Raw genomic sequence first — 26,050 nt, 5'->3', positions numbered from 1 at the left:
ATTCATGTTAACCAGGTCAGGTCACTTGGAGGCTGGTCTCAGTTCAGTTTGATACTTCCCCCTCTATGATAACTTGTAGTGGAGAGGTTTGGTTAAATGCAGAGGTCACCACAGCACAGGGAAGTCCATTTTACTGAAGCCAGGGTCTCTGCGCAGCTCCCAGTATGTATTGTTGCTCACCCACGTGTCATCTTTAGACTTCCTGTTGACACAACACAAATGAAATCTTGTTTTTATGATTGATAGATCCTGAATGATTCATCACTCATATTTAAATTAAGTGATACCTGTCAAATATCCAGCATATTCAATTACTAACTACCAGAATAATGTTAGATATTAATATTAACTTGAATCATTCAAAAATATGTTAGCAAATTAAGTTTTTGTATTTATAATTCTCGTAATATTGTGTTGGCTAGCCTAGATGAGATAGATAGCATCACAGAAAAGTTTCTTTTTTTATAACGACTCCTGCAATTTTTTTTCTTTAAGATAAATCTGTCTAATTTTAAACCTTTTGGAATGTAAGGGAGGATAGTAGTTTAATTTTCTGAGTGTAACTAAAAGTTAACGATGACTAGAGCATCCGAGGAGTGATGAGTCAGGAAGCTGTTTTGCAAACTGCTGCAAGACAAAATTGGGCATCAGAGGTAACTTGCCACCTAATAACATTCCACTGTGAATACAATTATAACACAGTTGCTCTATTAGTTTGCTACAGAAGCTGCAGACAGGCCTTTTTCGCAGCAGACATTTTGACTTGTCATAGTGGGAAAAGCACAGGCGGTGTAAAGACTTTAGAACATTTCCAGGGACCAATCACTCACTTGCTCTCCAGATACACGTGGCAGATGGTGGGTCTCCTTGAAAAACTGACTCATGCCATTTTCCAAAAATGGAGTGTACAACTTTCCCATTTGAATCTGTAACCACGCCCTCTATCTCATTCACTGTAGAGCTCCATGATCTTGCCTAAAATAAATAAATAATGAAGTCAATTGTTTGTATGAGTTAGATGGAAGAAATATATTATATAAAATGAAAACAGACATCCTAAGTATCACATTTAACACTCATGCAATACATACTATGTCAGTGTTTAAAAGGGTCGCATTCATGATGCCTAATTTTCCATGTTCAATGTTTTGAAAATTCAGTTCCTCTCTTTGTCCAGAAGATGGTGCTGTTTGCCTTGATAGTACTCATTGCACAGCATATTGAAGGTAAGCATGTCTTTTTGAGTAGGCAGCATCTGTTCATTAAGAAGAGAATCTGTTCATTACAAGAGTCTGACAGTGGTTCGTGTTAGAAACCAATACAATACTAACAGGGAAGAACACAATTTACCCAACTTCTTTTCCCTCAAAATCTATTGTGGAATAAAGATCTGCTTCTGCCATTCATAGTTGAGCACAGACACTCACAACAAAGACAGTGATTTAAATATCTGTGTTTCCTAACCTTGACAAATGTGACTTTACACTGGCAGGCGTCACTGTTGCTATTGTTAATGGCCATCTCTCCATAGTGTTCGATCCAGCGCTGGCCGCTCAGGATGTTATGGATGCAGGACGTCACTTTGTTCCATTCATAGTGGTCCCCAACAGCCATTCACACACATTCACACCTACAGGCAATTTAGAGTGTCCAGTTAACCTAACCTGCATGTCTTTGGGACTGAATGGCACTCCCATAGATTTATACACGCATATACCACATTGGCCGCTGCTATTCATTGCAGCAATACGTCAACGCGCCATATTGGTACGGGGAAGCCGTGCCTCCTAATACATCCGTGCTCAGACTGGTTTGATGTTTTCCCGCCCAATAATTTCTCAAAATCTGCCCAAATTGATTAAAAAAAACGGCCAAATATTATCTAAAATAAACAATACAAGTTAATTCATAAACAATAGCAATAGTATTGTGGTTCATCACAGTTTTTCAATATTATATAATAAAACAACAATTAAAGTGTTCACAAGTGCGCTAGAACCATAGACTGTATTGGATTTCTGCCTACCTGCCTTAAAATACAGAAAAAATAAAGGGACAGCTCAAATAACAAAATAATAGGTTTTATCTAATTTGGTAAACTGCTACAAGCCTGACAGTATCCAACACACACACATACACACGAAGAGGAAGAGAGAGAGATCAGGAGAACGAGAGAAGAAGAGAGAGACGTACGCAATCCCATGCTATCAAAAAGCCAAAGAAATAATGATGTTGCAAGCACAGAGGTTTCTGTTACAAAGAAAATACCGATTTGCAAAAACACTACAGCTCCTGTGTGTTTATAGGGTAAGCCACGGGTGAGTGGTAATGATGGTAACTCGTATCTCCTCTCAGCAGCCTGAATAAAATTTATGTCATATCAAAGTTGTGCTCAGTGGATGTGTTCACACAACTAAGGAATACAATTTATGAATATATTTTTTAATATAGCCTACTGTAATTTTTATTGTATTTTAAAACCAGCCCAACTCATGGTAAACCAGCCCAAATCCTGTCCACCCGCCTAAGCCCAATTTACCCCGCACAATGCTACCCAAAACTGCCCAATTGGGCAGAAAACCGCCCAATCCGGAAAGGCCGTGCTCCTAATGCATGTAAGTCCATCAAGGCAGGAGGTCTATCCACAATTGAAATCACCATAACTTGCTAAATCTTCAACCGATTTTCAAGCAGTTTGGTTTGTTACAAATCCCAGACATGTATTTATGATACTTACCCTATGTAATTAGTTTCTGAGTATATTCTTTTTTCTTACTGCATTGTAAAATGGCTGGCATGATAATACTTTTGTTTATAATGTTGGAAATTAAGACTTGATAAAACATAATTACAACACACAGCGAAGTTAAAAGATTAAATCAATTTCTGGCACGCTTCAAAATTCGGTTTTAAATTAGATTTATAGAGAAATATTCATATTTTGCTCATTTTAAGTTACACATTATTTACAAAAACATATATATATATATATATATACAGTGCATCAGCAGGGTGTACAGAGCTACAGTTAGGTAAGTTAACATACTTTTGTAGCTGTAATTCAGGCACATAAGTTACTGTATGTCACGTTACCTCCATGAAACACTTGTAAACAAACACTTTAAAGTAGATCATTTAGGACTAACATACTTAACACTTAAATTAAATTCAACATGTTTGTAACAGTAAAATATTGTAAAATAACTTCATTCTTTCATTAGAACATCCAAAAGTAGCATAAAAGCATTTTCTACTATTTGAACTGGCCAGAACCCCACTGCAATATGGCGGCGGCAGAGATGCATTTCACAAGCGTCTCTGCCTCTTGTGATCTAATGTGGTATGTCTGTAGATATATCTATGATGCCACTCCAACCAAACTCCCACAAGCTAAGAAGATGGCAACAGAAACTGAGATCTCACTTACTGATGTTTTAGCTGCTATAAAAAGTCTGGATTGCGAAGTGGACGATCTTAGAAAACAGCTCAAAGGAAATGTCCACACAGCAGATTCAGATTTCGGCCGCATTTTGGTGAGAGAGTTAAGTGACTGTGATATGTAATGTATAAAACCTGTGTTTTTAATGATCAGATTAAGGCTGGAGACTCTTCTGTCTCTTTCTTTCAGAAAACATTTTTAGTTTAGGTACTTTAATTTGGTTATCTAAAATCATTATTGCAGGCAATCTTAATCAGGTTTACAGATCACATTATTAACCTCTTTAAACCCACCTGCCCATTTTCCATTTGGGTATGCCAAATGGGTGAAAAGTCAAAAAAAAAAAAAAGGGTTGTTATGGTATTTACAGATGGATCTACATAGTCATGTAGAGAGAGAGAGAGTGGGAGTTTATGTGAAAGAATATATGCACAGGTGAGTGTGAAGTGAACAAGTGAGACTGTGTTTGGACCAGAATTGGTCCTGTTCTTGAATTTGAATGACTTTCTAAAGGAAACTAGCCCTCACAGCACTATTTTGGACAAAACATTTCAATAAAGTTTATTTCCCTCAAGCCATTATTGTCATGTTGAGGTATTTTTTGATCAACAACAATGCTTTAAAATAGCTTAGTAAAAATGGGGGAAAAAACATTCATAGAATGTCTAATTTGCTTTTATGTGTATGTCATTAGAACGTTTCATGGTTCTACAATGACATCACTTGTCATTATGACATAGAACATGTATAAAGGGTAGAATCCAGATCCAGTCACACAAACACAGATCTTGTTGAGAGAAACTACTCAGAGTTTTGTGTCTTCGATTTTCTACGTTGGAGATTTAGTTGTATCTTTCAGATACTCATGGCTAATCGCAAGATTTCAAACACCTTCCTGCAATGGTGGAAGGGGAAGAAGAGCTTCAAAGATGACAGTGATGTAAGTAACCAACTCTATCAACCTCCTTTTGTTCATAGATAAAGTTTTTATTTTGGTATAGTGTATAAATACGCCCAGCCTAAATAGGAACAAATTAATAGCACAAACACTTTCATCATACTACACAAAATCAGAACATTAAGAATAACACTAATAATTAACCATCAGATTTTCAGCCCTTCATGTCTAAAACAAGGTTTACGCTATATATTAAGATAAAATGAAAAAATAGGAAATTAAAAAGCAACTTTTAACAAGCTTTATACAGTACAATATTACTTTTTTTAACATTTGTGCTTTATATGCATTGATATCGTACATGTGCCAAAGATAGATTTTATCTAGTTGTAACAAATAGTGAGGTCCTTATATTACTGTGCAAAGTGACATAGTGTAGTAAAATATAATAGTACAGTATAGTATAGTAATACAGTATATGATATTTATTGAAGTAATAATAATAATAATAATAATAATAATAATAATAATAATAGTAATATAATTAACTGATTCAGCTGTGTAATAATTTCCAAGTGACTCAATTAACTTAAAAATAAAATCATGTCTATATTTTTTTTCACAGCCACCAGGGAGCCACAGTAGCGAAAGTGGCTCCAGCAGTCAGTCCAGGATCCTGGACATCGAGGGAGCTGAAAGGGCTGAGAGGGCTGCGCTGATTCAACGTGCAGAGAGGCTGTGCACTTCACAGAAAGCCCACAGCAACGCTGTTCTGGAGAGACTGGGATTCTCCGTCCAGCATGACACCCTCCCCTCACCTCAGCCCCCAGCTTCACCCAGAAGGAGCCCTGAATCCTCCCTGCGAGTAGGGAGGATCAGGCCCATTTTGGATTTACCTCCATTGAATGTGGAGGTAACAGGTGCCAGTAAAGTGGCAAAGCTTACCCCCCAAAACAGGAGCCCAAGCCCAGACGCCTCCATCAGCTCTGTGGACACCCTCAGCTCTGTGGACACACACACTCCCAATGAGCTGAGGGCCATCTCACAGATGGACAATTTCACCCCTACCCCTCCTCCTAAAGCATCAACCAGGAGAGTGTCTCGTCTCCCGGTGATGTCTGGGAAACTTGTTGGAGCAGGTATCTTAATACTGTTGATTGATGATGACATTCTTTATGGGAACATGAATGGAAAGAAGTGAAGATGTAATGTGACAGTAAGCAAGTGGAAATCCTTGAGTAATCCTGACTATTTTGTTATTAATCTGAACAGGCAAGGCGGTAGCTGATGGATGCAAGCTCCAGTCAGCTAAAACTAAGGTTGAGGAGTTTATGGAAAGACTGGAACAGTTCCAGCTCGTCCACTTTCCTTCTCCTCAACCTCCAGCAGCACCCAGAAGGACCCCAGCAGCACCCAGGACGAACCCAGCAGCACCCACGAGGAACCCAGCATCGCCCAGAAGGACCCCAGCAGCACCCACGAGGAACCCAGCATCGCCCAGAAGGACCCCATCGCCCAGAAGGACCCAAGCAGTACCCACGAGGACCCCAGCATTGCCCAGAAGGACCCCAGCAGCGCCCATGAGGAACCCAGCATCGCCCAGAAGGACCCCAGCAGTGACACCAGCAGTGACACCCATGATTCCAACACCTCCATCAACAGCTGCCCCAACCAAGAGGAGAGAACCTCGTCGTGGGACAAACCTTCGCCCTCCAAAGGCTGACAATCGAGCAGCTCGGGATGACCTCCAGCCTTTGGTCAACCCTTCAGAGAGTCTGTCCCTCTGCTTCAAGCAGTTGACCACAGATGACTGGTAAGACACCGATACGACAGAGAAAGACCTGAAACAGTAGTAAGCAATGTTTAACACAGTTCAATCATTTTTTGTCATAGGGAGAAGAAAATGGATGGATTAAAATCTGTTCGAGCTCTGGCACGGCACCATCCAGAACTACTGCAGACCAAACTGCATGAAGTCTGCCTGGTTCTCACAGAAGAGGTATTGTAGACATTTTCCTCTTTGTTTCTGTGTCTTTGTGTTGTATGCAGTTCTCATTTCATTTGCCTATTTGTCTATGTAGCTGTAGCGCGTACGCAGAAGTATCAACTGATGTTCTTATTTACTATCTAGGTGGCAAACCTGCGCTCTGTTGTGGCCTGTGCAGCAATGGACACCATAGCAGAGCTCCATCTTAACTTGGGGAGGGCCATGGACCCTGAGGCAGAGAGGACAGGCCGTGCCCTGCTGCTGAAGTTGGCACAGACGACCAACGCCTTCATTCACCAGCAGGCCAACCTTGCCCTGGATGCGCTGGTGGAGGGCTGCAGCACTGGTAGAGTCATGAGTGCTCTACTCAACACAGGGCTGAGGTAAGAGGAGAGAATTTGATCCGAATTTAGTTGGAATTGTAGCAAATAGAGCATTTAAAGTAAATTGAATAAAACATAGTTGCAGGATTTGTCTGACATTCTCCTGTCTTTGTCTTTCCTCAGCCACCGTTGTGCTGCTGTGAGGGGGAGCACAGCTCAGCACCTCCACCAGCTGGGGGACATCGTTGGAGAGGATCGGATCTTGACAGCAGGCAAGATCTTTGCAGAGCGTTTCCTTACTGCTGTCAGTAAGATGTCGGTGGATGCTGCACCGGAAGTCAGGTGGGTTACCAAGTTTTGCTTGATCTTATTGTTTGTGGTTCCTGTGAAAAATGCTGTTTGTTTGTTCAGTCTAAGTCCGAATCTTATAACCATTGTGCTTATACACTAAATTGCTAAATGAGAAATGTATTTCTGCACAGGCACCATGGACAGAAGATGCTCCAGGGACTTGCCTACCAGAGGGAGTTTATGGTGCTGTGGAGTAAGCTCATCCCAGTGAAAGACAGGCGTCCTTTGGAGAAGATCCTGAAGAAGAACAGGCAGTAGAAGCGGAGGTGATGGAAAAACAGGAGGACATCTGGACAACATCAAATTTAGGCTGGCATGGTGGTGCAGTGGTTAGCATTGTCGCCTCACAGGAAGAAGGATTTGGACCAGCTGGGTCCTTCCTGTGTGGAGTTTGCATGTTCTCCCCATGCCAGAGTGGGTTTTCGCCGGGTGCTCCGGTTTCCTCCCACAGTCCCAAAGACATGCAGGTTAGGTTAACTGGACACTCTAAATTGCCTGTAGGTGTGAATGTGTGTGAATGGCTGTCTGTCTATATGGGTCTGTCCTGTGATAGACTGACGACTTGTCCAGAACTAGACAAGTCGCCAGTCTATCACATGGCTTAAAGTTAGCTGGGAAAAGCTCCAGCCCCCTGCGACCCAGCAAAGGATAACCGGGTATAGATGATGGATGAATGGATGGAATTTTTGTTATCATTATTCTAATTGGAGTAAAAAGTGAAAATAGTAGCATAAAATGGAAATACTCAACTAAGGTACAACTACCTCAAAATTGTAACAGTACAGTACTTGATTAAATATACTAATAGTTACCTTCTACCACTGAACAAGCAAATAAAACAATCTTACAATCTATATATACACGTCTATATATTTGTTATTATTTAAGGTAATATAATCTCTTTCTGTGCTTTCAATTGTCTTGATTCAACATATTATATAGTAATATATATATATATCTATATATCTATATATAGATATATATATATATATATTTTCGAAAGCATTCAGTTTTGGGTGGGGCTTGATTGCTTTGCTGGTTTTCTGTGTTGTTTTTACCTAAACCACATTCCTAATGCCACTGATGCTACAGTATCTTTCACTTATAATTATCTCAAAAGAGGGACACTTTTTGATTATTACTTTGGGAGAGACTTGCTTAGTTGTGGCAGTGAGCGAAACAAGCAAACAAAATTGTGGCTTATCCCTTACACATATAGAAACAAACAAAGTGTGACACAAAATAACTTGTCCACCCATTGTACAGTTTATTATCGTCTTTGAACATGGAGTATTATTGCTGATTTCCTCATTGATAAACATTATCCACAGTCCTATGACAGTCATGACTGATTATAACAAGGCAGTAAAAAGGGCTTTAGTCCCTCTTTTACAATTACAAGCTCTGGTCAGCCACTGGTTTAAGTAAGCAAAAGTCCTTGGGTCATGATGCTGACTGGATGGAGGAATACTTGAGCAGGTTTTGACCTTTTGAACAAGTTCACTACCAACCCTGATCCTTTTCTCTCCAGTGAAGTCCACATATCATGCTGACGTCATTCAAACAAGGTTTTTAAGTCTCTCAATAAAAGTGTTTTTGCATAGCTGTTATAGCAGCTGATTGAGTGAGGCACTGCAATAAAAGGCACTTTGGTAAATGCTGAGATGCAACAGGACATAATGATATGAATTTGTGTAAATTATAGTCATGATGAGAGGAGAAAATGTACCCTTAAGGAGAAACGTAATAAACAACAGAAACAAAACCAACAGAAGTTGGTACAGGCTCTGCTCAGTCCTCAAAGAGGAAGCAGGAAGTCCAAACAGGTTTGGGTTACCATGACATGGAGTGATTCATGTTAACCAGGTCGGGACACTTGGAGGCTGGTCTCAGTTCAGTTTGATACTTCCCCTCTATGATAACTTGTAGTGGAGAGGTTTGCTTAAATGCAGAGGTCACCACAGCACAGGGAAGTCCATTTTACTGAAGCCAGGGTCTCTGCGCAGCTCCCAGTATGTATTGTTGCTCACCCACGTGTCATCTTTAGACTTCCTGTTGACACAACACAAATGAAATCTTGTTTTTATGATTGATAGATCCTGAATGATTCATCACTCATATTTAAATTGATACCTGTCAAATATCCAGCATATTAAATTACCAACTTCCAGAATAATGTTAGATATTAATATTAACTTGAATCATTCAAAAATATGTTATCAAATTAAGTTTTTGTATTTATAATTCTCGTAATATTGTGTTGGCTAGCCTAGATGAGATAGATAGCATCACAGAAAAGTTTCTCCTGCAATTTTTTGTCTTTAAGATAAAACTGTCTAATTTTAAACCTTTTGGAATATCTTAGTTATCTTAACAACCCAGTTTGTTCATCACAAGTCTGCAGAGTGTGACAGTCGCAGACATTAATACCACATGAGACACAGTGGCTGCTATGGAGGAGATCTCTGATCATATGCAACAGACCAATTACGTGGAAAAACACATGCAAGTTTCCCCGGGGATCAATAAAGAATTTCTGATTAAAACACTGTCTGATGCACACAAAGACACATACACACACAACAAGCAAACAGCAGCATACTTGAAAAAGCGTGGCTGGTGTGTCATGTTGTTGTCCTGCAGCACTTTCCTCCTCTCCCTCTGGAGCTGCTCTATCCTCTGTTTCTGCTCCTCGGCTCCTTCTGTGTTCCCCTCCTCCAAGAGTCTGGACAAAGAGAGTTAGTCAGGAGAGGAGACGGGAGCAATTTGGTCCTACTAGAGTGCCACTGCCATTCATCCCACTGTTTGCCCACACAAACAGGAAAACTTTGGCTTTCCCTCCCTCTGGTTGGAAGTTAGCTGTGGTAGTTGCAGCTGGTTTCATGTTCCTGTCCCAATATAGCTACTAAATGTTCCTACTCAATACTTCAATATAATACTTGAGTCTTCTTAGAGTGACCCTCAGTAACTGTTGGCCAGTGTTGCCTGACACGACCAGTTCAGCCGAAACGACCGCTCTGGTTTCTGGCAAGACAAAATTGGGCATCAGAGGTAACACGCCACCTAATAACATACCACTGTGAATACAATTAAAACACAGTCGCTCTATTAGTTTGCTACAGAAGCTGCAGGCCTTTTTCACAGCAGACATTTTGACTTGTCATAGTGGCAAAAGCACAGGTTTTACTGAAAACATTAGAAACAGCTTCTTTTCGAAACTTTTCTATGACTGTTATTCATCCAACCTAATTCAAAATCTTAATAATATCAAATCTCTACATGAGTGATTCTTGTGACTTCATTCCCCTGGACTTAAACTCCCATAGTCTGTTGCCATGGTTCCACTCATATTTCAGACATTAACTGCTTCACACCACATGGGCTCAACCAGACTTAGCCCACAAAAAAAAACATGTTCGTAAAAATGTTTTGGGCCAAATGGTCTGATTTGGCAGCTTGAAATCTATTCAGACGACAGGGTCAACTTTACAGGCCATAAGACCAGAATATATGGTTACACAGTAATGAAAGTAATAAAGTATGAAGCTTCTACAGTGGGTAGGCAGGATGTCTGTGAACAGACTAATAGACATCAATATTACAGACTTATAAAGAGTGCCAACCTCTGGTCCGGCCTGAAGCGTGTGTCTGTGGGGGGCAGCAGAGGTCTCAGGGTGGAGTCCAGCTCATTTAACTCCACCGCAAACTGGGTGAAGCCATAGTACTGCTCTTGGTCCACTGGCATGGGGTCTATACACACACACAAACACACAGAAACACAAAGTAACAGCTGTCATGTCGAGCTCACTTTTGTTGTTTGATTGAAGTGTCCTGGTGTAAAAACTTTAGAATGTTTCCAGGGACCAATCACTCACTTGCTCTCCAGATACACGTGGCAGAAGGTGGGTCTCCTTGAAAAACTGACTCATGCCATTTTCCAAAAATGGAGTGTACAACTTTCCCATTTGAATCTGTAACCACGCCCTCTATCTCGTTCACTGTAGAGCTCCATGATCTTGCCTAAAATAAATAAATAATGAGGTAAATTGTTTGTATGAGTTAGATGGAAGAAATATATTACACAAAATGATCCGACATCCTAAGTATCACATTTAACACTCATGCAATACATGCAATATCAGTGTTTAAAAGGGTCGCATTCATGATGCCTAATTTTCCATGTTCAATGTTTTGAAAATTCAGTTCCTCTCTTTGTCCAGAAGATAGTGCTGTTTGCCTTGATAGTACTCATTGCACAGCATATTGAAGGTAAGCATGTCTTTTTGAGTAGGCAGCATCTGTTCATTAAGAAGAGAATCTGTTCATTACAAGAGTCTGACAGTGGTTCATGTAACAAACCAATACAATACTAACAGGGAAGATCACAATTTACCCAACTTCTTTTCCCTCAAAATCTATTGTGGAATAAAGATCTGCTTCTTCCATTCACGGTTGACCACAGACACTCGCAACAAAGACAGTGATTTAAATATCTGTGTTTCCTAACCTTGACAAATGTGACTTTACACTGGCAGGTATTACTGTTGATATTTTTAATGGCCATCTCTCCATAGTGTTCGATCCAGCGCTGGCCGCTCAGGATGTTATGGATGCAGGACGTCACTTTGTTCCATTCGTAGTGGTCCCCAAACCTGGAGAAATCACACACATACTATATTTAATATGTCAGAAAAATGCATGTTGTTTCATTCCTAGGACTTACACTTACAGCCTACACTGGGCACAATCACATTGACACTCATATTAAACATACAAGAGTGTAAACACTCACGCACATGCAAACACACACCCACACAATAAGTAAAGGAATAAAAGACTTACGCAGGTAGTGTGACATGGGTGGTTCCCATGGGAACAATTTCCATAGATTTGCCCCAGAATTTATTTTTCCATCGGACATCTAAAAGAAATAGATCGGAAAACAACAGGTGAGTGCTTGTGACAATGAAAATTGCCATATTATCTTAATTTAAACAGTTGGCAATTTCTTTGACTACCAATGGCTGTTTTTTGAACACCATACCAGAGTTAAATTCAAATTAGTATATTCTGCACAGTAATTTGTTATAATTTTGTGGAAATCAAGCACTTAATTATCATGCAATGGAAAGTTACTGATAACTAAGGCCAGATGAGGATAAATGAGGTTACTTAATCTTCCACAACACCATTTTTCACCTTAAATACATCATGTGACAAACACTAAGAAATAAAGGTGTGGCGGCAGTGATGCAATCAACAAATAAGTCGAGACAGAGAGAAAATGGGACATTTATTCCAAACATGCTCTCTCCTGCTCACCTTGCCAAAACGAAAAGTTCCTTGAATCAGAGTGACATGCTGACACAGGTGGGTGATGACTCACCTGGGAAATGGACAGAAGAGATACTAGATGAGATAGAGGCACTTTATCAAAAGCTTTACCACAGTAGACACTGTAACTCAGGACATTGTATCATGAATCAGTCAATAACAAAAGGTGGGAAAGGTGATACCTATAAGTCTTTGCCTGCTATAAACCATTACTACATTTATTTCGAGCGATCAGTATAATCACTGTAAACTAACAAGACCACCAAAGAGAAGAATGGCAGGTCAGTGCACGACTTCACTGCTTTGCATACTGTTTGCTACTATAATAGACTGGATTTTGGAAGTCCTGTGAATTGCTTTAAAGCGTAGAACAGGAAGAGGGCACTGCTCTTCCTGTGCACAAGGCCTTCATTGATACCTCTGACATGAGACAACCTAACCAAGGTGTGACAATTAATTTGACAATTACATATCCATGCTTAAAAATACAAAATGTAGCACATTTAACTTAATTACATAGACATACTATGTGCAACACCTTCAATTTGCAAAACAATCAGTCTCAAACATGATTTCAATGACTTTACATATTACATTCAAAATATTGTATATTTTCTGTGTTTCAAGTAAACTGAAAAGTACCCTATCCTGGGAAGGGAGTGTATTCCCGTGTAGTGTGTTGTAAGCCATGTGACCTCTACCTGTTCAGCTATAAATCTGAAGCTTTTATCTGGCCTGTCACACTCGTACGTCTCTCCCAGGACAGGGTTAAAGGGTTTACTTCCTGCTCGATGGTAGGTGGATGCATATGCTGATATCGCAAATGTAGCAACATACACCTGCACAGAAAATCAGAGAGGATGAATTACATTTGTTACATGTTTGTACTCAAAGTATTGGCATGTTTGTCTACATGAGGTTGTGAACATGACTGTGTGTATGTGTATGCAACAGTTTATACGTCCATACAATGGTAAACACAGTGTGTGTGTGTGTGTGTGTGTGTGTGTGTGTGTGCGCACATTCAGACATGACACCATTTTAGGTGCAGGTAAATGTGTGTTTGTTTACAAGTAAGTATAATTATTACTGCATACAGTATTAGTACTGTGTTGTATATTCTACAGTATGTAGAGGTGTGAGACTGATGACATGACACTTTTGTGTCTTTGTAACTACACTGTTTATTTAACTATAAGTGTGTGTCAAATGCTCTGGAAAAATAAGTCTTCCAAAGAGGCCCAGGAAGAAAGAAATTTAAACAATTGACAGCTTCTTGCCTGCAAAAATGAAATATTTATTAAAGCCTCTAACAGAAGCGCACACGGAGCAAAAGAAAAACATCAGAGTAGCATTTAAAAAGCTGCCTGAGGAAGAGCACTGAAGAGCTAGCCCAACTATATTGAGCTAGCTAAAACACAGCTTTTTAGTTATTAGCTAGATTGATGTTCATCTTTTCATCTGTTTATCTCTGTTTGTGCTCTTTAGTCTTTTTCTTATTATACAGTCAGAGCATGTGCCAATGTTCATGTAAGACAATTTTGTGCATGTGTGTAGGTGTGTCTAGCTCTTGCAGGTTTGTACATGCGATATTATCAAGTGTGTTTTCTTTCCTCTCACCATGCGTTGGAAAGGATCAAGGGTCTGGTTGGCGGTGTCCAGCAACTCACTGTACTCCAGCTCCTCACACAGCTTCTGCAGGGTGTTGAGTGGCTCATTGAGCTCTACCGGCATGGCCACCTTGGACAGGTCTTTACCGATGTTGTTCCTCAGGATGTTCCACAGGCTCACGCTGCTGGTGGGGCTGGGAGAGGGCAGTGTGGAGCGCCGACGAGCCTGGGTCACCACACTGCTAACTAGAGGGGAGTAACGCGGAGAGAAGAGTGGTGAGACAAGAGGGAATTTTCGTGAACTAGTGACAAGTGGGACAGAGCATGTGTGAGAGAGGTGGTTGCTTAAATGTGCATGGTATCAAAAATCAGATGCCGATGATTGACACAAATGTTGGCTTTTATCAGCTTCAATACAAAAATATTCATCATACCAGCATCAGCCTTCAAAAACCCACTTTACACGGTCTGTAAAATCTAGCTAAAGACAAACCAATACCTAGAATTGAATTAATCCCTTTCTCTGCACAAGCTTTAATCATACTAGCTAATCACAGTTTTTCTGTTTTGTGCTACCTGGAGGCAAAGGTTTATGCAGTGAAAATATAAAACTAACACCATCTGCAGCAGTGAATTAATGATGCCTGTACACAGATGCTTTGTCAAATACTGTATGATGAAACATCATACTGAGTTTGTAAACACATCTGGTAGTTGGTGGAGGTCATGTTCAACACATTCTCTAAGCAAGTGAGTAATTTCTAGGATTCCAGACATTTATGCTTTATTTGATGCTGACACAAAAGCACACAGAGACTTAATCACAGTGCACTATGTTAGACAAACCCTGCCTCTTTTTGACAGAATAAGGTCTCTTTGCACTGTCTCTGTCTTTCTCTCTGTCGAGGGAGTTGATATGTCCTCACACACTGCTGCACAACTTGTTACTGTATCATGTACCAGAGTTGTGTCTGTCACTGCCTCCCTCGTTGCTGTAGGTATCCATGGAGACGCTGTCACTGACATCACTGATGTACGAGTCATCGTCAGACACCTGGAGACAGAACATCAATGGTTAAAGGTCAGCGAGCGACCAGAACATCAGAACCAAAGGACAAAAACACACAAACCCAAAAGTATTCAGTCATTGGAATAGAAAAATAAAAAATGCATCCAGTGTACAGTATGCGTGTTGTTGACTTGCAGATATTAGTTTTGTTAAAACCAGCTGTGTTGGGGCCACACACAGTTTTAGGAGTAATAAGACATAGATTACTTTTCCTGCACAACTAACCCTTTATTAGACTTGACTTTAAGTTGTCTGACCACTGTAGTGCTGAAACAAATAGTCAATCAATCGATTATCGTCAGCAATTTTGTTATAAATGTTAAAATCATTTATATAAAGCAAAACATGCCAAACATTTACTGGTTCCAGCTTCTCAGATGTTAAGATTTGCTGATTTTCTCCATTTTACATAATTTTAAATAGAAAATCTTTGAGTTTTGGACTGTCATTCAGACAAAACTAGTAATTTGCAGACGTGACCTTGTACTCTGGGAAATTGTGACAATTGGACATTTTATAGACAAAACAATTTGTTGATTAATAGACAAATGCATTTGGCTTTAAAAGTCGAGATGAGGAAGAGGATAAGGTAGTAGATAGTGTCTCACCTCATTCTCAGAGGACGAAGAGGAGAGGAGGTACTCCTGAGCATCAAAGAATTCTGATATCGAATCTGGGATAGATGCTTTGCTCTCATTGGACGCCTGGTGGACCAAGGAGTGAGAGCCATCTGGACAGTCCTGATGATAAGAATAAGTCAGTTGAGTGAAAGTGCCCCTGTGGTGATAGGGTTGTGGACATTTGTGGTGTAACCATGCAGAACCATGATTATTGAGTCACAGAGATACTCACTGAGGCATAGGCGGTCTTCAAGCCCATGACCTGCACTGGCTGTGGGGCCTGCATGTCGATGGTGTGCCTCAGTCTGTCTCTCTCTGTGACTAAGGAACTAAAGGCTGATTTCAGTGTAGCGTGGACTGGAGAGAAGCAAATGCCAGAGACAGAAAAAAAGAGGGAGACAACGAGTACAGAGTTGTCATGGAAACTATCTTACCATATAAAAGCAAACACTTGCAAAAAAGCATCTTTTTTATCTACAGTAAATGCATCTCCTGAGCAAACTAACAGACACCCATGCAGGGACTCACTCTTGTTGGCCAGCCTGCAGAAGTCCTCCTGTAGACGGGACACGTCTGTAGGTGAGTCTGGGGATTCGGGACAGACCTCCTGGGTGTTTGACTCAGTGGTGGAGAGATTGGGGTTGGAGGCGTGGAGACGAGGGGATTGGGAGGAGATACAGCTTGGGACCTGGTGGACAAAAACACAGAAAGGTGAGTTTTCCCTTCATTCCCAGTGGTGAATGATTGTGAACAAATTTTTTAATAATTATCAGCAAAAAGAAAAGGTGCACATGTACCTGTAGTGTGGCTTTGGTTTCTTTGCCATTGTTTTTGGATCGCCATCTCCTTGGCCTCTTCTCTTTTTTGGGAATGTCATAAGTCGATGCCTGTGGTACCACAAGAAACAGAGATATTAAGGGAGTAATAAACAAAATTACTTCCAGTATTGACCTGATCACCCAAAAAAGTAACGTCTTACATTAATTCCATGAGTAAGATCATTATTTTACTTCTTACTCTCTGGGAAATATCAGCCACTTTTCTGTTACACCCACAAAGTTGGCAAATGCATTTTCATTGGATATTATTGCAAAGTAGCTTTAATACAATACCCTTTACATCATGGCTAACTTAATCTGTGTGCCTGTGCTTACTTGTAGTGCACTAATGGCTGGGGCTGAGTATGTGCGGTGGAGGACCTCCATGCTCTTCAGCAGCAGGTTGAGTTCGAGCATGTACGATTCACATTCCTCCAAGTCTGAGTGAAAGAGAGATTATTATTACATGAAAGTTTGGGTGCATGCAGGCACAGTGATGAGAGATAAAACAGAACATGGAAGAGTCACGGCAATGAGACACACTTGGAGAAACTGTCGGCAAAGGGGGGGTGACAAAGAAGCCAGAAGACAAGCAGAGAGAAATAGATGAAACAACAACCAACCTTTGCAGCACTTGTCCATGTCTTCTGAGGAATGGAGCCAAGAACTGAACTTAGCCTGGTGGACTGACGCCTGCTTAGTAAGAGTAGCCCTCTGTTTTAGAAAGAGAGACACATGAGGGAGGATGAGGCATATGCAACCTCACTGCATCAGGGAACAACAAAGACATTCTTTTAAATATTTCCTACAAACCAGCACTGGAACAACTTACTTTTCTAAGGGAGTCATTGAGGGAGGGGGAGGATGAGGTGTGGGGGTGGAACAGGTGCCTCTCATGGGGATACATGGCAATCTCGTTCTGCCTAAACACGCGGTGATGACGCATTTTTGACACCCACTCCTCAAACAGCTCTGGAGACTTCACCTGGGTGGCATAAAGTCAAATTAGGAGCAGGAACTTGGAGGAAAAAACAGAAACAGTAAATGGGAGAGAAACATGTACTGTAGGTGTTGATGCATGCATGTATATCTATATGATGAATTCAACAAAACTTAGATTGTGAATGTGAGTGTCAGGAGTCACCTTTAAGTGATAGATGTTATTCTCCGTGTCCAGGTCGATGCACATGGCTTTCTTCTTGATTGACATGACAGAGAGGCCTACATCAATGCAGCCATGAAGCTTTCCCTTCTTCAGCTGTGAACAAAACACTGTGTTACCATGTGTCTGTATGTGTCTGAATGCAAGAATGACAGATAGATGGCCTTCTTGAGGTAATACCTACATCAGTTCCACGCTTTGAATACTTCAAGATGCCTTTCTCCAACACAAAGTATCTCTAAATGGGAAGAAATCAAACTCAGTCAAAATCAATATTAATTCACAAGAATTATTATGTTTTCAGTTCTTGGCAATCTTGAATCATAAGTGTATTGCACTTTTGGTCATACAATAGTTAAACACACCAATACCTTGACCCTGCCTTTCAAATTTCACAACAGCAGCAATGAAATAAGTGATAAGCAGTATGGATAATGACCATGAATAGACATAGCAACAGCTTACAAGCACACCTTGCTCACTTTAGCTTTACAATAAAAAAGAATACACTGATGAAGCACATTCACTGTACTTTAGGCCTCCTTGTCGGTGAAAATGTTGCCATTAAAGTGGCAATTCAATGATGTTGCAAGACAGAACTTTCCAGGTATGCATGAGCACACTCATGGAGAGAAGAGGGGGAGGAAGATGAGTCAGGGTTACAGTATAATCAGCTGGGAATACAAAGAATGGAAAATAGGAAACACAGAGGACTATAATGGTGAAGAGGAGGAAATGTGGAAATAGCCTGAGGTATTAAAAGATAGCAGGTCAGAACTGTAGTTAGACATTTAGGGAGGACTAAAATCCTTGCTGGTTCAATCTTGGTATCATCAGGAAAGAAATTACAACTAACACCCATGTACAATATTGCTCTTAAAATGAATAACTGCAGTATTTCTTTACCAAACTGGATAGGAGGCCTTTTAGAAACACATCTACATGTGATGAATACAATGCAGAATATTGAAAAAGAAAAGTTCGTTTTGCTCCAGAGTTTAAAACATCATAAATGCAAACAAAGCCTTTATAAACTCAAAATATGAGCAAACCCCTATTGCCTGCTATCTGACACCCCTTATATCAAAAGCAATCAAGTTCAGAGTGAAACTAGGTCTCTGGTTCAAGAAAAGGCAGCAGCAGTGTTCTATAATAAGAACTGTTACAATGCTGTTGCTGTCTGGGGCTTTAAAAGGGCTGGCGAGGTGCTCACCTTATGCCACCCCTTCATGGGCCACTTCCTCCTCTTGAGCAGGAAGCCCTCCTGTCTGTCAGGCTCCTGCATGCTGGCAGGAACACCCCTGAGCCCCTCCACAATCTCCCAGCTGTCCTGGAGGGAGACACAGGAGCAATGTATGAGTTAAACAAACAAGTGAATTTCTTTCCCTTGAAATGACAGAGGTATAACACAATCTAAACCTGTAGACAGTACACACATCATTATCATCATCATCACAGATACCATTTTAAGTGCAATACTGCTGTGTCTGAAACACCAGATATTGTAAAAACAGTGTTATTGCACTGTTAAAGAACAGTGTTTAAAGAGTGGGGTTTGCTTTTCCAAGAACACTTCAATGTTTGGTCACAGAGAACAACCCTTACTAATTGAATCAATTTCAACCGTATGACCTAGACAACAAGCACACACACGCACACACAAACACGCACAGTAAAAATATTTGACCTGCTTTATAGACTTAGGCATACAATGGTGCATGGTGCATTTAAAATCAGAAAATCTGAGGTCAGCTAATTTTAACTGAGAAGAAAAACAAATGCTGAAATGCTAACAGTGGCTGCAAGAACTTTTTGTTCACACAACAAAAACTCACATACTGTACATTAAAGTACCACACACACACACATACCTGGTTACTGTCGTGCTTAGAGGAGCCACTGCTGTCACTGTGAGTGGGCGACACTGACGTCATCTTTTCGCGACTTGACTGCTTTTTCCTCACCGTTGTCTCGTTTCTGTGGAAACCGCAGCAACAAAGATCACAGCAGAGCCACCAGCAGCATCACTCTGACCTTTGAAGCCCACGCCACAACAGTCAGCACTGCGGAGAAAGGTTGATGTCAGAGCAGCATGTAGGTTGCGAAGAAGACAGTAGCAGTATGAAGGACCAGACAGATAAAAACAGAGAGGAATCACTTACTCACTGTGTGACTGACAACTGTGAACAACCCAATTGAGGATATGAAATCCCCAAAGTCTAAAGTAGCTTTGTTTTAAGGAAGCTAGACACAAATATCCAGAAAAAAAAACACGAGAGGTTAATCAGCCTTTATCATGAGCTCTCATGCACACAAAGTTCAGAGTTCATGTGAATTCAGATGTGTTCTGACTGATGTCTGGCTTTGTGTGGATTGTTGTGATAAAATTTGAGCTAAGTACACACATAAACTCGAATAAATGTTTCAAAGTCAGTATTTATGACGATGGCAGTACCATACAAGTTTTATGATCAAATGCCCACTTGTAAACAAGCATGTGAGCATTGAGAAAACAGCAAAAAGTCCCGTTGGAATGTCCAGAGCATCATACAAATAAGACTATCAATGAAACACAATAAATAAAAGTTATGACTCCAGAGGCTACTTCTATTTACACGTGCCAGATGCAACTACCACATAGTTAATGTGGAACTAGTGAAAATGCTAGGCTATATCTTCCACACAAAAAAAGGGTACAGGTGTTTAATGGTCACATGTTCCTTATATCTCAAATCATATATGTCCAAAACCTATTTGTAACACAAAGCAGCTAATATACATAAACATTTAACGCACACACCTGCATGCTGCAAAATTGAGAACTGGATCTTTGCAACTTCCCCAGCCTCCTCCCCCTGTTTCAGCATTTTAGATTTGAATGTGAATTTTGATAGTTTCTTTCAAACATTACATTATTAGACCCACGCCGCTAAACTAGAATTGGGTGTTATTTTTGCAATTAATTGTTAAAACCTTGACGTGAATGTCCTAAGTGAAGTCAGCATTGTTGTTGTGTTATAACTTTTCAAAAATCTGCTGTCAAAATTTATGATTCCAAACCAACTGAAATAAAAACTAACAAAATTTTTGCTTTATACATCTGAAGAGTTTTGCGTTGTGTCTCTACATAATTACAGAGATGTACATTTTTATGGTTGCATGGGGTGAGCAGGGAACACCACATTCTCACTGTAACATTCATTCCTCTCCTTGCCACAAATGACATGCCCCAACCTGGCTGTGTATGTTATGTCTGGCATTTTAATGCCACTCCCTTTGTATGCTGATACTGTGAAAGACTAAACTCAGATCTGTTTGCGTGGACATGCACTGTACATGTGAGCAGGGCACATCTGTGTCTGGTGGATTAACAGTGAGGGAAAGCCTGTGTGCTTTGTGTGTGCTTGCATGCAAATTTGTGTAAACTTTTAGATTTTAAGTACGTTGCTAACTACATCCCCTGCAAACAGTCTGGTGGTTTGAGTGTGTGCTTGTGTTTTCTGTAGGTCCCCAAGGCCTCGCTTACAGTCAGCACCATGCCCAGGACATGAGTCATCAACAGGAAAGAATGTGCTCTGTGCTTCGATACCCCCGACACACCATAACACACAGCTAGCTACAGTCAACACTCGGCTAAAAGCAGACTGAAACACTGGGACGTCCCACTTACTTCACAGCTCTGGAGCAAAGACTAAAAGGACAGACAACATATTTGAGCAGGCTTCAAATGATAAAGTTGGGGAGCTGGAATTAGCTCATCAAGCTGTTGTGTTTTCACTTTTCAGGCTGTGAAATGCCTGGCATCTTCAGCTGCATCTGATGCTTTATGTATATAAATCAAGTTCAGGAATTCATTCCACATAACTTCTGCTCATTTACATCTGTGTAAATACATCTGTATGTGGTTTAGACTTTAACCAGCAAAAGGTACATCCAACCATAAAACATTATGTTTTGGCATGCAGTGTCGAGCTAAGGTAAATTTCCAGCTCGGACTGAATTTTTCGAAGAATACAGTCATGATATACACAATAAGTGGTGAGTAAGGGCAGCAGCATCAAGCACCACTTTACACAACACACTCAGATCTAGCTTCCATTCCTCAGCCTTTTCCCTTTCACACAACTCAGCAGCAAAGTTTGCAACAAAACACTTCCTTTGAGCAAAACCTCAAAAATTGCCACCGATCTGTGCACAGATTTTGTTTGAAGTGTCACTACCTTACGACATTTCCTCACTTTACTAGCTTAGAAGCTTGCGAGCGAAAGCTGTCTATTTGTCTGGAATACTATCTGCCACAGATGAACTGTAAAAGATGTAAATGAAGCTGGGAGATGTCAGTCCCCGAACATCTCACTGAGTGCCCTTGCTTACCTCGACTGAGTGATAACTGTAGTACTGTACACCACTGAGCCTCCTGTACTGTAAGACTAGAAGTGCTAGGGTTTTGCCTTCAGTCTTACGTAATGGGAGTCAATCATTAATGGCACAACACCTTGTAAATGATCTGTTAATTTGGAAAGGGGTCATTCTCGGAGAAAGGGCCAATGCCACAGAGGCAAATGAGAGAATAAAAGGTTTATAGGTGAAGGAAGTGACTACTTTGGTGTTTTTCTTTCTTTTTTAACATGTCTCAGCATTCAAGGGATCGGCTGATGGGAGGGAAGAAGAGATAAAGCAGATGCAAATGAGAAATTAATTGGTTTTAACTGGATGTATGACAGTGTAACAACAGTGGGTCTGCATGGGAAACCAAAAGGCAGCATTCTGCATAACATAAGTGCTGCATGGTCTCACAGTGAACCCATGCATAGTAAATTAGTCTAACTTGGGTATTCTCTTCTTTCATTTTTCTCTTTCCCTGCACTGAAGAAAAAAGTACCAACAATTACCTTACAATGAGAACAGGTATTTCCCCTAAACTTCACTCTTTAAGATGGGACTTAAAACCCGTTTCTAGGGTGAGCACTAGGGTGCTTAAAGTCAGGAAACAAAAGCAGAGATGCAAATACACAAGAGTGTGAGGAATCAGACTTTTTCTTCTCCTCGTCCCACTCTCAGCAACCAACAAAGTGCTTAGCCTCCTAAAATGGCCACCACCCTCAAAACCTTCACATGTCAAACTTTGTGCACAGGCAGTGCACTTTTGAATTGTTCAGGAATGCTGCTTTTAAGGGCATCATTCAACTAGAACTCAAACAACAATAATTCAACAAGTCATTAAGTCCGCCATTACATCCTTTTTGAGTTGAGCAGGCAACACATATTGTGTATTTTGCAGAAAGCCCTGTGGCTTTCATTAAGCAAAGCCTCATCTGTTGTTCACCAGTTTCCATGACAGGATCTCAAGACAACCGGGCTGAAGCCTGTGGAATTGTCAGGCTGGAGTTTCCAGTCCTGGCATGACAAACACACAGACATTGACTTAGCAGCCAGTCCATCTGCTTTCTGCCTGTACACATTCTTGCAACAGCAGGACTGCCATCAACCCAACAGTCCACATATATCCTCCCCATTACTGGCTGTCTGGGACTGCAAAAAGGTCCTCACAGATGGCCCATCTGTGACTCTACCTCCAATGAAGCATCAGAATCTTCCGGTAAAGCGCCCTCTTCACAGAATTATCGTGTTAAAGCTGTGCATGATCCACTGATTATCAAACTGAGAGCCGACATTAGATACTTTAAATAGACTCGCATCTGGCAATATTATCCGGCTATTTGATACACCAACACCCAATTTTTATAACAAAATAGAGAAAAGGATGTGTGGCAGCATATGGTTTTGGATTGGTTGGTGGCAGTAGCACTTAGCTTATCTGACTTCTGACATCATATCTGACTGAGTGTTTTTAACAATATTTTTCATCTGAAAGTAATACAGCAGCACCTGTGTTTCCTGTATGCAGGCAGAGAAAAACTAATGTGGGCATCAGCGAGTGATCAAAGAGGTAAAAAGCAGCCCCAATATGCCATTCAGCAGTCAGTTATTTTCATGTGCACAGAGAGAAACAGAAAGAGAACAAGCTTGAGAACCAGCATGCCCATAGATTCTTGACCGATGTATTTTTGAAAAGCTGCATCACAAAAGATGTCTTTCTGTCTCTTTCCCGCTGAGACAAGAGACACTTTGTGTTACTGCTCAATCACGAGTTGCTATGGATACAAAAAAAACAAGGATATATTTAGTTTGTTTGTTCTTTACGGGAAATCTGAGGGCATAAAACATGGGGATGTTTATAGAACCTGTGCCATTACCAGCAGAAACATGATTTCACATGAGTGTCAGTGACGACCAGCCGGCTTGGCTGGAAGTAGGGCACAATATCCTATAACCTTATAAAACCATGAGATCACAGGCGGGCAATTCTCAGAGTGGCCACTTGGTGTATTAGTCAAGGCAGGAGTGCTCTGTATTTAACAGCTTTTAAGTGGGTGTTGTGTAAAGGAGAGAGTGACACAGAGATAACTGAGTCACGTCAGCCACGCTGGATGTTTACGCCCAGAAATGTTGCGGCAGGAATTAACATTTTGGCTGAATTGTAATCAGCTGACTGATAGACTTCATTGATTCCTGTGGTGCAATCCTCTGCTGGCTTGAGATCTCGAGAGTGCAGGGGGACCAGCCTGGAACAGCACCCCCTGAAGTCTGTAGAGATTCAGTCTCAGTGTCTTGCTCAAGGGCACTTCAACAGGGCAGATACAGGCCAACACACGGGTTTGAACCCAGGTTGTTGGGTTGCAGGGCAGCCTCTCTCTACTATTACTCTGCCTAGGGCTGCAACTAATAATTATTTTTATTATAAATTAATCTGGCAATTATTTTCTTGATTAATTGAATTATCATTTGGTATATAAAATGTCAGAAACATCAGAAATTCCTAGAGCCCTCTGTGCCGTCTGCAAATGTGTTATTTTGTCTGACCAAAACAGTTTAAAATATATTCAACAGTGAAAAGCAGCAAATCCTGACACTGAAGAAGGTGGAGCTAAAGGATTTTTGGTATTTTTGCTTAAGAAATTACTTCAGCAATGAATCTATTATCAAAATAGTTGCACATAAATTGTCTGACATATCAATTAATAAACTAATCTGCCTGCAGAAACCATTTTGCATCATTCTCCTCCATTATTTTCTGTAATGTAACAATCTACTACACATATTCTATAACGTTATTACAGCTTTATGAACCAGCCTCACACTTAGTTTAGATAAATTAACAAAAACACTTCAGGGCTACAGTTTTGTTTACACCAGCTTGAGTGCTGGGCTGGCAATGTGTGTCCACAGGCAATCTGTGAATGGCACGGTGATAGTGATTCAGCGATCACTGCTCGTGCATAAAATGATTCTGTGGATTAAGTATTGATTTAAAGTATAATAAAAACAAAGTCACTCAAGCGCCACAAAAGCCTGAAGTGAAAGCGCTGAACGGCTCATGAATTAATAGTGTGTATGTACCGTACATGTAGAACAGGCAATTGGGAAGTAATACTGTACTATCTAAATACAAAACACTGCCAAAGTCTACTTTAACTTAACAGACAGCAGCTTTGAATGAATGTCTCCCATCAAATCAGACCCGACTAGCAAGACTACATCCTCATTATAATCTCACTATTTAATATAAACACACTGCATAAATGAAAGAATAATAGTTTGCTTATGCTGGGGATTATGTCCGCACAGAAAATAATGCGGATTGGATAAATTAAATAGTCGTTACTTGGGACAAACTCCACGGGGAGAAACCACAGGTGTCCCGTTTAAACTCACAGCCCTGCTCAGTTCCTGTTGCCAACAGCCAACACAGCAATTCAAACTTGTCAGCGCAGACAAAATGTCCAATATATAGGTGTATATATCCCATGTGGTCGTAAACCCTGCGCTCACACAGCCTCGATAAAACCCAAACATCACATCAAACTGTTACATAGAGGCTTTCACACACCCATTCAGCACCAAATGTCACGAGGAAGTCCATTAATAATTCTATCGAAAGCGATATTTCACTTCAGCGCTAAAACGACCAGCTAAAGACACGGCAGGAGCGCTGTCAACTCCGCCGCTTAATTCAAACGGAAGCTAGACAACAACGGCAAAAAACACAGGCATAATTTCCCATGAGTTATGAGTATTAATGAAAGGAAATGCTTACGGTTCTGTGGCGAAAGCTACACCATCCTGTCCTAACAGTAGAGAGATTTAGTAGCCTACCTGGCTTTGGGCTCCTCGCGTCAGTGCCGAGCTCCGTGGAGGAGGAGGGGCTTGCGTAGTGGGCAGGAGTGACTGACGCTCTACTGAGCCAATCACAATCGAGGACAGAGGAGAGGGGCGGGAAACAGGGGTTGGGCCGAAACGTTTTTGAACGAACCATGGAGTGACGTAGATAAAAATGTCAGAGACAGAAAAATACAATCAAGGTGAGGGTTTAGCGTC

At 40.8% G+C, this 26,050-nt stretch overlaps 2 protein-coding genes across 2 annotated transcripts; one reads left to right on the top strand and one right to left on the bottom strand.

Annotated features, from left to right (window-relative positions):
• The first annotated feature begins 4,196 nt into the window (after positions 1-4,196).
• On the top strand, positions 4,197-7,852 carry LOC122864075 (TOG array regulator of axonemal microtubules protein 2-like). The gene is made up of 7 exons (XM_044171122.1): positions 4,197-4,379; positions 4,963-5,476; positions 5,610-6,150; positions 6,231-6,336; positions 6,469-6,707; positions 6,831-6,989; positions 7,130-7,852. The coding sequence occupies exons 1-7, from the start codon at positions 4,305-4,307 to the stop codon at positions 7,254-7,256; spliced, it is 1,761 nt and encodes a 586-aa protein (XP_044027057.1). The 5' UTR covers positions 4,197-4,304; the 3' UTR covers positions 7,257-7,852.
• A 389-nt stretch (positions 7,853-8,241) lies between these two features.
• LOC122864074 (oxysterol-binding protein-related protein 3-like) lies at positions 8,242-25,857 on the bottom strand. The gene is made up of 22 exons (XM_044171121.1): positions 25,770-25,857; positions 19,483-19,674; positions 18,825-18,941; positions 17,796-17,849; positions 17,594-17,707; positions 17,282-17,434; positions 17,073-17,163; positions 16,786-16,889; positions 16,429-16,518; positions 16,160-16,319; positions 15,864-15,988; positions 15,620-15,751; positions 14,903-14,996; positions 13,953-14,188; positions 13,034-13,171; positions 12,321-12,384; positions 11,841-11,919; positions 11,506-11,650; positions 10,874-11,018; positions 10,622-10,748; positions 9,601-9,723; positions 8,242-9,050 (listed from the first exon to the last, which is right to left on the bottom strand). Exons 2-22 carry the CDS (start codon positions 19,543-19,545, stop codon positions 8,954-8,956), a joined length of 2,451 nt encoding a protein of 816 aa, XP_044027056.1. The 5' UTR covers positions 19,546-19,674; positions 25,770-25,857; the 3' UTR covers positions 8,242-8,953.
• Positions 25,858-26,050: the final 193 nt, after the last annotated feature.

This window comes from Siniperca chuatsi, linkage group LG17 (assembly GCF_020085105.1).
Source record: "Siniperca chuatsi isolate FFG_IHB_CAS linkage group LG17, ASM2008510v1, whole genome shotgun sequence".
Classification (NCBI taxonomy): Eukaryota; Metazoa; Chordata; class Actinopteri; order Centrarchiformes; family Sinipercidae; genus Siniperca; species Siniperca chuatsi.
Note: the sequence above shows the minus strand (reverse complement) of the source record. Positions and strands in the feature narration are given on the sequence as shown.